General features: G+C 39.2%; 1 protein-coding gene across 1 annotated transcript; it reads left to right on the plus strand.

Moving 5' to 3' along the window:
- The first annotated feature begins 6,852 nt into the window (after positions 1 to 6,852).
- Positions 6,853 to 14,685, plus strand: LOC140146438 (uncharacterized). Its single transcript, XM_072168288.1, has 2 exons — positions 6,853 to 7,034; positions 12,087 to 14,685. Exon 2 carries the CDS (start codon positions 12,898 to 12,900, stop codon positions 14,281 to 14,283), a length of 1,386 nt encoding a protein of 461 aa, XP_072024389.1. The 5' UTR covers positions 6,853 to 7,034; positions 12,087 to 12,897; the 3' UTR covers positions 14,284 to 14,685.
- Positions 14,686 to 17,774: the final 3,089 nt, after the last annotated feature.

The raw sequence follows: 17,774 nt of genomic DNA on the forward strand, positions 1-17,774 counted from the left end.
GACGACATACGACGTAACTGCAGAATTTTGCACCGAAGAGATAAGCTTACCTATCGACGATCTACTCGACAATCGCGATGTCACGAAGGCCAATTTTTGAGAAATTTAATGATCACGATGGCGACATTGAGTGTTATTTGGATAGATTATCGCAATATTTTATCGCTATGGATATTGCTGACACGGATGATAAGATGCCAAAAAGGAGAGCAATACTCCTGAGTAGCGTTGGAAATAATGTCTACAAAACCTTACGGGACGTCAGCTACCCAGATCCGCCTCACGGTAAGACCTACAAGGAATTAGCAGACCTGTTAAAGAAGCATTATAGACCACAACGTTCAGTAGTAGCAGAAAGATTTAGATACAGATCGTGTAAACAACAACCTGGTCAATCTATCAGTGATTATGCTACCAATTTGAAGAAATTAATTGCTTCATGTGAATTTCAAGGAGATCAGTTGGAGCAGAATTTACGAGATCAGTTCATTTGTGGTTTAAGATCTGAAGATACGATAGAGAAATTGTTGGGTCCCCAAGCAAAGGATTATAATTTTGCTCAAGCGGTAGACATGGCAATAGCTGAAGAAGAGGCAACGAAGAATGTTAAGGATATCAGCGGTAAAACGCCATCAACGGTAAACAAAATAGGACATGGACGAGGTAACAACAGAAGTTCTGGAAGTGGACGGGGGAGATTTAGACCCAAATTTGGTCAACGGAAGTCAACCAACACAGACGGCAGACCTAACGACAATGGGAAACGCAAGTGTTACAGGTGTGGCTTAACTAATCATTCCCCAAATGAATGCAAGTACAAGAACTTTACATGTTACAAATGTAATCGAGTAGGACATTTGAAATCAGAATGTGGTAATGTTCACTCAGCGTCAAGCTATCATGCAAAACAAAACACAGTACGCTACGTAACAGAAGACGATGAACAATTTGAAGATTTTCGTGACGCTACTTTCACCATTACGACTACAGACGATAGTGACGACAAACGAGACGACACGCATGTTGACGACAAACAAGACAACGCGCAAGACAGTGTAAATTACACATCGTCAAAACCAGTATTCCTACCAGTGGAAATTGAAGGAGTGAAATTACAGATGGAGTTGGACACGGGAGCAGGACCGTCGATGGTCAATATCAAGGATTACCTGAAGCATTTCAGTAATTTTCCATTGAAACCAGTGTCTCGTCCACTGCATGCTTATGCCGGTACACCTTTGAACTTGGCAGGTGAGATCAATGTTGATGTAAAGTACCAAGATCAACACGCAGGATTACTTCGATTAGTTGTTGTAGATGCAGACAGCTATGCACCACCATTATTTGGTAGAGATTGGCTAGCGGAGATGATCTTAGACTGGCATAATTTGTTTCCACAACAAGGTCAATACAGTGTCAAGAGTTCATGCACGGTGCCTGAATTGAAGCAGAAGTATAGTGAGGTTTTTCAACCAGGATTGGGTACAGTGAAGGGTATGAAAGCAACACTTCATGTGAAGGAAAACGCAGTTCCAGTATTTCACAAAGCACGACCTGTACCGTACGCCCTACGTCCAGCGGTAGATAGAGAATTACAGAGAATGCAAGATGAAGGTATTATCGTTCCTGTAGATTTTAGTGAATGGGCGACACCCCTGGTTTGCATACCAAAGCAAGACGGAACGGTGAGATTATGTGGAGATTATAAAGTTAGCGTCAACCAAGCGATACATACAGACGAATTTCCAATGCCGACGCCAGAGGAAGTATTCAGCAAGATGGCGGGAGGTGAGAAATTTACCAAAATTGACTTGAAATGCGCTTATCAACAGATGTTGTTAGATGACAAATCTCAAGAATTGGTGATAATATCCACATGGAAGGGGTTATTCCGCTATACACGTTTACCCTTTGGAATTTCCTCGAGTCCAGCCATTTGGCAACGATTTATGGATCAAGCTTTGGCAGGATTGGATTACACATGTGCCATTATGGACGACATTTTAGTAAGCGGAAGAAATGACGAAGAACATCTTCACAATCTGGAGAAAGTACTTCAACGACTGCAGAAGTATGGATTACGAGTAAAACCAGAGAAATGCAAGTTCATGGAACAGCAAGTGGAGTACATGGGTAGAAGAATCTCAGCTCAAGGAATTCAGCCTACGGATCACAAGATCAAAGCTATCAAGGACGCACCACAACCGCATAATGTTACGGAAGTGCGATCATTTCTAGGCATGGTGAATTTTCAAGCTCAATTCGTACCTCATCTGTCTACGGTGATACATCCACTGAATGAACTGTTATGTGATAAACCATGGAACTGGACAGACGCTTGCACGACAGCTTTTGAGACAGTCAAGAACATATTGACATCTGAAAAGATACTGACACACTACGACCCACGATTGCCGTTAGAGTTGGCAGCGGACGCTTCACCATACGGTGTTGGAGCGGTGATCATGCATGTTTACGAAGACGGATCACGACGACCTATCGCATATGCATCACGAAGTCTGGACAAGCATGAGAAGGGTTACGCTCAACTCGACAAAGAAGCCTTGGCAATTATGTTTGGACTCAAGAAGTTCAGAATGTACCTTTACGGAAGAAAGTTCACAATTCTGACTGACCACAAGCCTTTGGAACAAATACTAGGACCAAAGACCGGTATACCAACATTAGCTGCACAACGTCTGCAACGATGGGCTATTACGCTTTCAGCATTCACATATGACATCAAGTACATCCCAACAAAGCAGAACACGCTAGCAGACGCCTTGTCACGTCTACCATTACCAGTGATACAGAAAGAAGAAGACGCAATCTTCAGAGTAGAAGACAAGATGTTGGAGAATTTACCAATAACGAGTAAGGAGATACAGAACGCGACACTACGTGATCCAGTACTGTCAAGAGTACTAGAGTTTACTAGAACTGGATGGCCACAGGAAGTAGACGATTTACGTTTGAAACCCTATTTCAATCGCAAATACGAGCTCTCAGTAGAACAAGACTGCATATTATGGGGCCTAAGAGTGATGATTCCAGCAAAGTATCAACAAGATATACTGCAAGAGTTACACACAGCGCACCCAGGTATGGTTCGAATGAAGGAGATTGCACGCAGTTGGGTTTGGTGGCCAAACATGGACAACGAAATTGAAGAGACTGTCAAACTGTGTTCCAGTTGTCAACAAGTGAAAAACAAGCCAGCAACAGCACCTTTGATGCCCTGGATGTGGCCTGGAGCACCATGGCAACGAGTCCATATAGATTTCGCTGAGAAAGATGGACAAAATTTCCTAGTCATTACAGATGCATACTCAAAAAGTTACACTAATGAAGAGTACGACAGCACAAGCGACAGTTAACGTGCTACGAGAATTATTCACGAGATATGGGTTACCACTTCAAATCGTAAGCGACAACGGTCCGCAATTCAGGAGCGAAGAATATCAAAACTTCCTGAAGAAACAAGGAGTAAAAAGTATAAGAGTATCACCATATCAACCCTCTAGCAACGGAGCAGCTGAACGAATGGTACAATCATTCAAGAAAGGTATCAGCGCAGCTACAGGGAATATACAACAAAGATTGGACAACTTCTTAATGACATACAGATCTACCAAACACGCAACAACAGGATGCAGTCCAGCGAAGCTGTTTATTGGACGAGAAATCCGAACACGACTATCGCTAGTTCGTCCAAATCTGCAAGAACGAGTCATCAGTAAACAAGCAATGCAGAAAGACCATTATGACATGCACAGCAAATACAGAGAATTCTTTCCTGGTGAGACAGTGCTGGTGAAAGATTGTAGAAAGGAGCAAACATGGTGGCCTGGTACCATTGCAGAGCGGTCAGCGCCTATTAAAGTCGTACATTGTGACGCTTACGGATGGAAGAGTATGGAAACGACATGTAGATCACTTACGGAGAGGAGAGGTGATGTCATCGCGACAAGCTACTCAAAGCAATTTGCTACCAGCTACAGAGAGTGATTTGACACTAACGCCGTGTCAAAGATCAACTCCAAGGGAATGGACTCCAAGAGAAACAAGTCCAAATCTTCAGTCTCCAAGTGAAAGCACTAGTGACAAGACACCGGTAGATGTTCCAAGTCAAGCGATAGGATCTCGCGGAACTGTTCCGGAAGCAGCAGCTCAAAGAAATGCACGTCCAAGTCCATCATCAGTGCCACGTCGCTCGCAGAGGAATACACGACCTCCGCGGAGACTAATTGAGGAGCTGTAACAAGGTCACAGAAGAACTATGTATTATACGTTACGTTTTAAAAGTTGAGTTAGCCAAGTTACGCGTTTCAAGAACATTGTTCTACAAGTTTGGAGTTGAAGTTATAAACTGTTTGTGTTACGTTACAAGTTATTAGAATTTATGAACTTTGCTACATACAACGAATTACCACGGAACAAGCTAAGAAAGGAGGAGTGTAGTATATTGGGAATACGCCCATCCCTACTTATCATAATACGGACCTGATATCGCCCAGGACGTTGCCTTCGACCTTTTGATAATCACTGGACTCTATACCATTCTGGTAAGTCCCACCTTAAATACATAATAATGAGACATCAGTCAACGCAAAGTTTTAGCGGTAGGCCTGTTCAAATTGCCTTTTTTACATATATTTCCTAGAAACAAGGTATGTTGAAACTTATATTTAATGATTACCATATTTATATAGACTTTGAAGATTCTGTTACTAATGGTGTACTATAGTTAAAATCATTGAAATCCGTATTTTAGATCATCTCCTGACGTGAATCGTATTTTATATTTAGCATGTTTTAGCATTGGTTTTGCATTGCAAGCTTAAATTCATTGTAGCAATTCCAATTTATCTTTTAGTCAATTAATAGTTATTTTATGAATATCTTAGGAAGATTATTTATTATTTCATTCCGTTCGTGCAAGAAGTTTAAAGCATTGTAGGCCTATAATTATTAAGTCTTTTTCTTGTGCATATTTTAAATGAAGGTTTCTTTTTATATTATTGTTTCAGAATTAATCACAGTTGTTTTAATAAATCATAACGTGGAGTAATAAACACACATTAATCAACGTGAGTCAGTTATTCATGTTTTGCCGCCGCTATCATCTCATCACAACTTTCTTTCTTTTCTCTCTTTATTCCTTCTTTCTTTCCCTTCCCGTCGCCAAAAAGCCCTTAGGCCGTTAGGGTTTATAGGATCCAGGCTGCTCGGGAGTTCTATGAAGCTCTATGAATAGCTACGAATGATCGAGCCTTTCCTTTTTAAAAGAATTATTTCCTAATCGCGCAGATCACATTTCTAGCAAACTAGGAGGCTTGTGACGTCATAAGTGAGACAAATACAAACTGTAGCTGTATTCGCTACTTGCACGGTTCCGCCATTATGCACTATGTGCGGGGAGAGCCTCGAACTGGCAGCATACATGAATGGGAATTGAACTAGTCATAACGTTCTGTCATTTATATCAGGAGGGTGAAAGTGCATATAGGAACAATGCCAAAAACTACGTCACGCCGGTCACGCTATTGTTCGACTTCAAGGGCGTATTACACTAAATCACTGCGCGAAAGGTGCAATGGTGATGAGTTCCGGTTAAACGTATATGGCTACATGAGACAATGTGGTGTCCTTAGGGACCATGTTCTTCGTGAGGTTGGCATGTTCTGATTTAAATGAAAGATACTAACCTATTAATGACTAAAATAGATATGAAATTATACAAATCGATTTCACAAGAAAAGTAGGCCCTGTCCGAATTACTGCTAACGGAACAAGTTTTAATGCTAGTTTTGGTGTTGAATAGCGGCGTCGCTTTTCAACATTTTTAATAAAAACTGATTCTATAAAGTTCCCCAAAATTGAAGCTTAAATAAAATTTCAGTCCTTAATTAATACAGGGATGACGTAAAAAAGTGAAAAATATTGTCACGCCTGGTAGAAATCGCCGTTTGAAAAAGTTGATTTTTACGTGCTTTTCAATGGAGAAGTTATTTGGTGGTTTACGCCCTTGAACTACATCATTCGCCATTTTGTAAATATTAACGCATGATCGTTGCTTTGAAGTTTCCACCGGATAGTCTGTGGATAGCGCAAGAGCATGCTTTGACCATGCGCAAAAAAATGAATATCATGAAGATGTTTAAGATTGATTCTTAGGGACCGATCGTTATTTACGCCAGGGGGGGGAATGGGTGTTTTGGCAAAAATGTCGACAAAAATTTAGCGTTCCCCCTAAGCGTCCGCTCAAAAAATTTTCGCGTTCCCCCCTTGTTTTCCCAATTTTCTCCATTTAAAATTTAACAATCCCCCCTCCTGATTCAACTAAAAATTTCAGGTTCCCCCCTCAAGACCACAAAAAAATTTCATGTTCCCCCCTAAATTTACCCATTCCCCCCTGCCATAAATAACGATCGCTCCCTTAGATGTTTCAAAAATTACCGTCATATTGCATAGATTCATCAAAGAATGGTTTGAAGTACTAACCTTATTTAGTAATTTTAAAAATCGGGAGAATTTTACAAAATCAATGTTTTTACCTGTCGGTATTACAACTCGTGAAACACATTAGTGATGTGCCTGGGTGACCTAATCTACTAACCTTTAACGTTTCCTCTATGAACTCTAACCCTCCTGCAATATGGCGCCTATTGTCTAGAGTTAAACTACATCATTCGGTGTGTTACGTAATAGCTACGATGCCTATCCCTTTATATCCCTGGTTCTGTGTAAGGTTACATAATTCTTCCTTTCATGTAATAATGTATGCTGCCAGTTCGAGGCTCTCCCCGCACATAGTGCATAATGGCGGAACCGTGCAAGTAGCGAATAGGGAGTGCGGGATTATTGAGTGGTACGTGGTGCAATTATCTGAATAACAAGAGTACTTGTCGTGATATGCATGCAGATAATCATTTTGATATTGCGAATAAATAGGAAAAAATCATCTATTTACAGATCGCGGCGCGACCCTCGCTTCGGAGCAGTTTTATTAATTGTATCTATCATCACATACGGTAAGCTTATGTCAACTTTACATGTTCAATGTTGTATGCATGTTCCGAGTCTGAGATATACAGTATCTTCATTTATCATTAAGACATCATTTAGTCCCTTGAAACTCAATGCTGAGCTGGCTGAGTTGATCGTCCCATTTTTTCAGCTCATAATGCACCTATCAATTGCAGTCCCCGCCCCCGGAACCCCGGCAATAGCGGGGACTTTATAGCCGGAACTTACCCTGCATGTAATAACAGCTCATTGGGTCCCCGCACTGCTGGGACATAGCCAGGACTTATAATACAGAACGCATCTCGAAAGGGCCGAGTAGGAATGTTTTCTTTGTGTTTGGATCAAAAAATTTCAATCAAAATCAAGGTACATTCTAGTCCGAATAATCAGACCCAGAACAAAATATTAATTTCTGACATGATCGTGTACTGGGTCTGAACTGTTTCCATATGAAATCTTGATGGCAAATTGGACAATAGAAGCACATGGTTCTACGTGACAGCTTTTAATCCCTATTCATGTTACGTGAATCACGCTATTGTGGACCATCCTTCTGATACTTGAGTGTTTGGACAAGCGGAACGGTCTTTTGTCTACCTCTCTGTTTGTAAACAAACCAGGAGGTCGAAATCGTCCTCCTCGTCGAATACGAAAGTCAGCGTAATAGTACGGCACTAGGTACTTTCTAGGTACATGTAGGTATCCCAGCCAGGGAAACCTTAATTAACACATTTGCTAGTCAGCCAAATTCGCCTAGAACACAATACATAATTTACATAGAAATATAAAAGAACTAGTCTAACAAGGAAACCTACATAAATATGTTTTCTATACTTCACTTAACCCAAATATATGATTTTTTGTGGTGATAAGTCACTCGCACATGGAATTTTAGAGGGATTTTGATAGCAGTTCCTAAAAAAGCTGCTATCAACTTGAGACTAAGATCTAGAAACACCACCGAAATGCTTTTTTTGGGAATTTTGCTAGCTGAATCTTTTTGATGAAAGTCAATCTTTGACAAGATGTAACTTTGCTACTGGAAAGTGCTATGAAAAAAGGTTTTCAGTTTGGCTTTCTTTACTCAAGGGCTTTAATTTGATATATAAAATGATGCAGTTTGATGGCAAATTTGAATTCACCTGACCTGGCATACCTAGTACATGTAAGAGGTGAATTCAATTTCATCAAACTACATCATTATATCAAAAAGCCTAAAAAAGCCCTTTTCAACAACAAAATTCAACTTAATCAAAAAATCAAAATTTCTAACAAAATTTGGTGTTTCTAGATCTTAGTCTCATGTTGGTAGCAGCTAGCTTTTTTAAGGTTGGTCTGAACCCTGGAATTATGAAAACTTTCGGGCCTCATAACTGCTAAATTTTAGTCTAAAGAATATAAAAGTATACATTTTAGAATGGAAATGACTTGATGAATTCATCTGTGAGGTCCAATTTGGGCCAAAATGCTCATTTTGGAGAAAATCCCAAAAACGGGTTTTTGGCCCAAATTTTAGTGCAGCGTAACAAAAAAAATTCTTTGGCCAAAATTTTTTTTTTATTAATTTTTAAAAACTAGATAAAAATATCTAGGGACCGTTTTTTCATTTTTTTGAATTTTGACCATCTTCACCAAAAATATTTGAAATTTGGGCGAAAATCAGGCTTTTTTTATGATTTTTTTGAAAATTTTGCATTTTTTTTTTGGTGCAAATTTCTCAAAGTTGGTCAAAATTCAAAAAAATAAAAAACGGTCCCTAGATATTTTTATCTAGTTTTTAAAAATTAATAAAAAAAATTTTTTGGCCAAACAATTTTTTTTGTTACGTTACACGAAAAATTTGGGCCAAAAACCCGTTTTTGGGATTTTCTCCAAAATGAACATTTTGGCCCAAATTGGACCTCACAGATGAATTCAGCAAGTCATTTCCAGTCTAAAATGTATACTTTTATATTCTTTAGACTAATAATTTAGCAGTTATGAAGCCAAAGTTTCCATAATTCCAGGGTTAAGACCACCCTTAATGGTACTGCTATCAAAATCCCTCTAAAATTCCATGTGCGAGTGACTTATCACCATAAAAAATCATATATTTGGGTTAAGTGAAGTATAGACAACATATTTAGGTTTCCTTGACCGGCCAGTTCTTTAATATTTCTATATTGTGTTCTAGGCGAATTTGGCTGACTAGCAAATGTGTTAATTAAGGTTTGCCTGGCATACCTATACATTCTCTAGAGTCATTCCATGCCAACTCAACATGAAAGTTGACCCATACTCATGGATTTTTTTCCTTATTGTGTACTGGTAGATCTATACTAATGAGAAATGAAAAACCTGAAAATTTGAGGTCGTAACTCCCTTTCGTTTCCGCGCTACAGCAATTTGAAATTTAGGGGGGCCACGCGAAAATAACGCGTCGCGAGGTCTACTTTGATTTTCAAGGTGGCGTAATTTCTAAAGTATCCCACACCCCTGAAAATTTGTATTCTGGGCTAACTTTTTGTGTAGAATCCAAATCAAAGTTGCATATATGCAACTTTGAAGTTCATAGGATATACCATATTTAGGCCATCATATCCTCAATATATTGAAGATATGATGGCCTAAATATAGCCGAAAATCAAAGCTGGACCCACTTCAGGGGGTCGTATCACCAAAACCCAAAATATTTTTAAGTCCCAAATTTTGTCATCTTTAGTATGCACCCCTACTACTACTTTTACAAAAGAAAAGAGTCAACTAGAGCAACTGTGCCCTTTGCAAGGGCATGAGGGAAGTTAGGCGGATGACTGTGATGATCTGATCAAGCAGCAATACTAGTGTGCTGGATAAGATTAATTTTAATAATAATAATTTTTCTAAATTTTCATTAATTGCCGTTTTAATATAGCCTACCTTGATCGTGGAAAGCTGGCATTTTGAAAAATTGACCTTTGACCTCTGCATGACCCCCTTAATGATCTTAAATGAATTTCAAAATATTTAAAACATGTTGAGAATGTCATAAGGTTCATTGCATTTAAATTTCAGCTCAATTGGAGCATTTTTAAAAACTGGACCTTTGACCCATTTATGACCCCGTAATGACCTTGAATGAATTTTGAAATATTTTAAACATGTTTAGAATGTCATAAGGATTATTGCATTTAAATTTCAGCTCAATTGGAGCATTTTAAATAACTTGACCTTTGACCCCCTTTATGACTCTTAATGACCTTAAATGAATTTTAAAATATTTTTAAAATGTTTAGGATGTCATAAGGATCATTGCATTTAAATTTCAGCTCAATTGAATTTTTTTGAAAAACTTGACCTTTGGCCCCTTTATGACCCCCTTAATGACCTTAAATAAATTTTAAAATATTTTAAACATGTTTAGAATGTCATAAGGATCATTGCATATAAATGTCAGCTCAATTGGAGTATTTTCGGTCAAGATGACCTTTTTTGACCCCTGTGACCCCTTGGATGACCTCTGACGTTAAACAACCCACAACTTTTGTAGCCAGCTACCCAATACTGCTTGTGACTGAGTTTGGTCGAAATCCGATCAACGATGTGGAAGCAGTAGCAAATTGTGAGAAGAAAGAAGAAAGAGGAAGAAAGAAATGGCAAGAAAAAAATAAGTTAGGCTGCACGCCTAACTTAATTCCAACTTGTTCAACTGAATTACAGGTCTTCAAACGGAACGAAATTAATTTTGGCCCTAAATAGACCCCCCCCCCTGAAAGTCCACATCAGACACCTCAAACCAACTTCTGTTTGATATGTTTGAAATATATGCCATATAATGTAGCTAGAGAAGTTTCAATCTGGTTTCTTGATTCCTTCACTTAGAATCAACAGCATCCTTATTCCCATTGCTCTCTATTGTGAAAAGTGCGTTGACCCCATTTGCTTAACTGTAGAAGTCTATGATGAGAATGATACTAGTGATTCATATTGAAGGAATTTAGAAACCAAAATGCCTCTTTCAAGGCTTAGTTATATGTAGCTCAAACATATCTCAAAGAGAAGTTGGTTCGAGGTGTCTGATGTGGATTTCCAGGGGGGTCAATTTAGGTCCAAAATTTATTTTGTTCATTTTTGAAGGCCTGTAACTCAGTTGAACAATTTGGAATTGGCCCCTTCTTTTGTGTTTGAGTAGTAGGGGGTGCAGGCTAAAGATGACAAAATTTGAACCCTAAAAATATTTTGGGTTTTGGTGATACGACCCCCCTGAAGTTGGTCCAGCTTTGATTTTCGGCTATGTTTAAACCATCATATCTTTATATGGTATATCCTATGAACTTCAAAGTTGCATATTTGGATTCTACACAAAAAGTTAGCCCAGAATACAAATTTTCAGGGGTGTGGGATATACTTTTAGAAGTTACGCCACCTTGAAAATCAAAGTAGACCTCGTGACACGTTATTTTCGTGTGGCCCCCCTAAATTTCAAATGGCTGTAGCGTGGAAACGAAAAGGAGTTACGACCTCAAATTTTCAGGTTTTTCATTTCTCAATAATATCTACCAGTACACAAAATAAGAAAAAAAATCCATGAGTATGGGTTAACTTTCATGTTGAGTTGGCATGGAATGACTCTATTAAGGCGTGATCAGATCAGGGCAGGCCCATTTGATGTAGGGACGTGAGTCGATCGGCCTTGACCCTATATTGAAACCACTCCCCCCCCCCCACCTGTGCAGTGTGAACACAAAGTCTGGATTTGAACCCACATTATAAACAACAACTACCTGGTCAAGGTAGTTTGGACCCTATGTGAATGCGATAATGTGGATTCAATCCAGATCGAATCCACATAATTATACTGGAACTTCCTGAAGTGACCTAATTCACTCACTCATTCACAGACCTAACTCACTCACAGATGTCAAAGGTCAAACCATAGATGGCCAAACCTAAAACATAAAAAAAAACATCAACTTTTCAGAAAATACAAGACCACTACCACAAAAACATCCTCAATTTTCACTAAGCATTCCTTAAAAAACAAATAAACAGTGTGTTGACCTTTAGTACAGTATATTCAATTCATTTTATTTTTGCAGAGCTCTTCGGTCATAGCAAGCATCGTCAGGCATGATGAAGTGTGCTGTCCAACCAATACTTTACATGATACAGAAAGCAGCCTTGTTGCCTTGAAGTTGTTCTCAACCTGTTTCATGACCAACACAGCTGACCAACAGTACATAGAAGTTTATATCATTGTCTGCTTGATGCTTCACCAATACTTCACCAATATTTCACCCAGGACATAAAGCCAATGTCGTCACATAACCCAGAACTTTAAAAGAAGCCAGTGTCTTTTTTTTTTTTTGCAACCAATACAGATCCATTATACATCACAAGCACCAGAAAATTATTCTGATTTCTTTCCAGCTTCATCACTACTTCAATGTAATTCCGGATCTTTAATCCAACAAAACCATAAACTTAATGATAGATTGATGCCTGTTGCTTCCATAACCATGGTAACCACTGAGTAATCCTGAACACAAACTCAATCTTTTCCATCTTGTTAGTTTTAACCTGTACAGCGCCCTCCCAAGTAAAAAGACAGTACTATCTGTAAACTAATGACAAAACACAGGTATAGCCTAAGTACTGTTTTCTTTTTACTTTTGAGGGCAGGTGTTTTGAATCAGTGTCCTCACAAAGTCAAAACACAGTAATTAATTACAGTTAGATGGCTATTGCATTGTTATTTCGGAGGCAAACATTTTGACAAATTTGCGGGGAAAATTTTCCAACAAAAAAAGCAGTATCTGCTAGCAATTTACCAAACATTTTGTACTTGAGAGGATATACATGTATCTATAATTCAACTACTTGCACGAAATTTGTAATTTTGTTCGGAAAATGGAATTTTTGAAACCGTTTACATGCAAATTTTGTGGAAACACCCACTACAGTTTTGATAGATTGAAATACCATGTAGAAAGGCATAGGATGAAATATGTGCGGACTTATAGTGCAAATAATTCAAAAGACAAATATGACCCAGAGAAACCTCATCAGTGTGAGTATTGTCTAAAATGTTTTGCGCGAAAAGACCGTCTCGAATCCCATATTAGAAGTCACACCAAAGAAAAACCTTTTCAATGCGAGTATTGTCTGAAATGTTTTGGTCTAAAACAAAATCTCAATAAACACATCAGAATTCACACCAAAGAGAAACCCTACCAATGTGAATACTGTCAGAAATGTTTCACAGAATCTGGTAGCCTGAAAAGGCATATCAGAATTCACACCAAAGAAAAACCATATCATTGTGAGTACTGTCAAAAATGTTTCTCAGTATCTTATAGCCTTAAAAAGCACATCAGAACTCACACCAAAGAGAAACCATATCAGTGTGAGTATTGTCGGAAATGTTTTACATTATATGGTCTACTTAAAATACACATTAGAATTCACACCAAAGAGAAACCACCATATCAGTGTGAGTATTGTCGGAAATGTTTTGAGAGTAATTACCACCTCCAAACCCACATTAGAACCCACACCAAAGAGAAACCCTACCAATGTGAGTACTGTCAGAAATGTTTAGCAGAATCTGGTAGCCTGAAAAGACATATCAGAACTCACACCAAAGAAAAACCATATCAGTGTGAGTACTGTCAGAAATGTTTCTCAGAATCTTATAGTCTTAAACAGCACATCAGAACTCACACCAAGGAGAAACCATATCAGTGCGAGTATTGTCAGAAATGGTTTGCATCAAATTCCACTCTCAAAGCACATGCAAAAGCTCACACTGAAGAGAAACAAGAGAAACTCTTTAAGTGTGAATATTGTCAGAATTTCTTTTGGCGAAATGATCTCAAGATCCATATCAGAACTCACACCAAAGAGAAAAAACATAAAGGTTTTGAAAATAAAGGCGACCTGACAAAACACATTGGAACTCACGCCAAAGAGAAAACACATCAGTGTGAATATTTTGCACACAGTGGTGCTCTAAGAACAGATGCAAAAACTCCCATGGAAAAGAAACCACATGCAAAAGTTCACACCAAAGATATGCAATTTCAGTGTGGGTATTGTCAGAGATATTTTGCACAACGCAGCGGTCTCAAGAACCATGTTATGACTCACACCAAAGAGAAACCGTATCAATGTGAGTATTGTCAGAAATGTTTTGGACGAAGTTACTCTCTCAAGTTGCACATTAGAACTCACACCAAAGAAAAACCATATCAATGTGAATATTGTCAAAAAGTTTCACAGATTACGGTAATCTAACAAGACATATTAGAACTCACACCAAAGAGAAACCTTATCAGTGTGGTTATTGTCAGGAACGTTTTGCATTCAAAAGTACTATGGAACACCATGCAAAAAGTCACTAAAGATGAAAGTACCCATTTTGTATCAATTAAATAGCTCAAGGTACATTTAGCCTACTTCATAGGCATAATAATATTAGTTTACTTGATGGGATCACTACTTGTTATTCGACCAACACTAGGTCATTGCATGCTTAAGTGGTGTACCAACTTTAGATTTTTATCAATTCTTGTAAAGGCTTATTGAGATATCCCAGCGAAAGTGGAAACAAAATAAAAATTACCTAGGTAAAGGATAAGTCAAAAAAGTGTGTGTCAATAAATTGTGTCATATGCCTTATGAGGAAACACATGGGTTCGTAACTATGAAACTGGATCATCTTTAGTCGGCTGCGGAACAGACGACTACAAGCTTTCTCCAACTATTGCGATCTTGGGCAAGCGAAACAATTTTGTTTGGCTGCAGCATCCTTTCAGTATCTCCCAAGAGGTGCTGGACATACAGTGTGCGTGGCCGTCCAGGTTTCCTCTTCCCATGTGGTGGAATATAAAGGGCATATTCTTTCACAGGCTTGTTGTCTTCAAGATGCAGTATATGACCGAACATTTGAGTTGATGAATCTTGACTCTGGCAACCAGTGGAATGGTGTTAGTCAGATTGTAGACGGTTTCATTTGGAATCCGATCTACACGTTAACATGACTCACCTGTAGCCAGATGTTGCAAATTTTAAAGGCATTGATCTTGTTTTCCATGACCTTGGTGATTACCCATGACTCGCAACCATACAGAACAACAGTAACCAGGCCCGTACGCAGGATTTTTTTTGGGGGGGTGCTGATTTTAAAAAAGTGGACTTTTTTCCAAAGGGGGGCGATTTTGGGAAAAGTGGACCTTTTCCCCCCAAATTTGGACCTTTTTTGACCAAAAAACATTAAAAACCTGATTTTTTTGCTCGCTACGCTCGCAAATTCTTAAATTTTGGGACTTTTTGTATACTTTTGCAAATTTGGGGAGGTGCGGTCGCACCCCCCCTGCGTACGGGCCTGACAGTAACACAAGTTGTCTCAAACAACTTGATTTTGGTTTTGATTGGCAGGGATGGGCTTCTCCAAAGGCGTTCATCCAGTCTTCAACACTAGAGGCCATCTTGGAACCCAAGTACTTGAAGTCTGTGACATGGGCTGAGCACAGCTGCAACCTGATCTAAAGCCAGCCTGGTTGCTTCTCAGTAGAGGATCACTGAGGTCGGATCCTGTTAAGGAGGATCTTGTTGTACACCTTTGCAGCAATGGACATAGGTAAACCATGGTAGTTTTGTCATGAGAGAGAGATCGCCTTTCTTTGGTAGAGGAATGATTACATTTGTGACCCATTGACGTGGTGGTGTCAGCGTTGAGAATACTTCCATAATTCTAGAATCATGCTATCCCCTCCTACCTGAAGAGATTCAGCAGTTATAGCAAAAAAAACAAAAACTTTTTTGCCTTTTAACAATGCCCCATTTTTTATTTTATTTTATTTTTTTTTTGCTTAAAAACACAAACGATATTTCTAATATAACGATCCGAATCGTGCCCTATGACGCTACGTCACTGCCCCCCCACGTGGATTTTCGGTTACTTTTATGTTCTGATTGGAGACACTTGGAGGAGGGGAAAATGCACCCGCCACGTGGCGCTTTTACTGCTTCTATTCTAATAATCCCTTTATCTTGGGTTAAAGTTGGCATAATTTGCCCCAAAGTCTACCGCGACATCACTAATAGCATTATCATATGCGAAAGTCTGCATGCCACGAAGAAGTTGTCTCGGAATGTCACTTTGTGCCAGATACGTGTGATGTATAAGAACATCTTCGTCATCTCCATCAGGCCCGTTGTTATAGTTAATGTTGCCATAGAGATTGTTACCAAGTTGATTGTCAGAAAAATCAATAGAGATGTTCTCGAGTGACGTAGGTGGAGCTTCTGCCCCGACAGCATTCAGGAGTCTCGAACTGATCTCTCCTCGTACATCATGCTTTGGCTTTTGTGATGTACCCGGCGGACTCCCAGCAGTATGGGAACCTGTTTGCGCCACGGGTGGTGGATTAGTACGGTGAGCTATTTGTGACAAGGGTTGGTCTTGGGATGATTCAGTAGAAGCTTCCGATATAGGACGAGAATGTATACTCATTGGTAAAGAAGTAGCATATATCTGAGTGGAATCACTCTGGAGAGCAGAATCTGGATCATTAACTTGATCTTGCCAAGGAACAGACATTACATTGTGCACGTGATCACTTTCAAAGGATTGTGGCTGATTTCCGACTGATTCTGCTGTATTTCGTGGTGCCAGATAAGTGGAATAACCTTCTAGCTGGTTCTGTGATGAGTTGAACTGGGCTCCTTCCAAGAAACCATGATCTTCTTTAACCCGACTTTGGGTTGTTTCAGTGAGATATGTAGAATATCCACCTGAATGGGACTCCTCTTCATGTTGGCTAGCTGGAACAGTTGATGATTCACCAGGAGCGGGGGACTCTTCTCGGGGGTTCTCTTCTTCATCACCCTGTGGGTGATCGGTCTCATCAGGATCTTTGACGTTAGTCAAAGGTTGCAGACTTAAAGACACGTGCTTGAAGTTGTTGTTGTATTTCAATATATCTGGTGTGAAGTCATCTTCATTGTTGTTGCCATGGTGATTTTTATCAAATGGAGGTTCTCTCTTTTTGATTGAGCAATGGCAGGAATAACTGTTGAGAAAAAGATTGAGATATGTTTACTCAGTGGCGGCTCTGCGGGAGCAAGGGGGACTTTTGCCCCCCCCCCAATATTTCCCCCCCCCAGTTTTTAGGCATTACGTAACTTTCAGAATTTATCGATTTTGCCCCCCGAAATTCACTTTGCTCCCCCCCGCGCCACTGGGGTTACTACTTTCAAACATAGGCCTACTTGGTAATTACCAGTGCCGGCGCTACAAGGTGGGAAATTCATCTTCCCTCAACGCCTCCCTCTCCCCACACACACCCGCCCCACATCGCAACATGGTTTCGCCCGGAGCCAAAAATAATCAAAATTCAGGTTTGAGCGGCAAATGTAAACTTTTCAGAACCCTCCGATACCCGGTTTTACTTTGCATGCCACCCCTTGCCGTCTCTGCTTATAAAATAGGTCTAGGCCTACATGTCGTTTTTAGAGAATGCACGCGAATCATTAAGGGATCTAAAATGAGCATTTATTGCGTTTCGACAGTAATTTTTGTGGGACATGAGAGCACCTCAGACCTATCGAATTGCATTCTGAATACGAAGCATGTCTTTCTGATATCAAATAATTTTCATTTTTTGAAAATCACAATATAATACAAATTTTATGACAAATTATAAAAATTTGATATTTTTCAAATTTTTGATATATAACAGTCCTCGAAGTAAATTATATAAATCTAATGACATATTCTTAAA

The sequence above is a fragment of the Amphiura filiformis genome, chromosome 2, assembly GCF_039555335.1.
Source record: "Amphiura filiformis chromosome 2, Afil_fr2py, whole genome shotgun sequence".
Classification (NCBI taxonomy): domain Eukaryota; kingdom Metazoa; phylum Echinodermata; class Ophiuroidea; order Amphilepidida; family Amphiuridae; genus Amphiura; species Amphiura filiformis.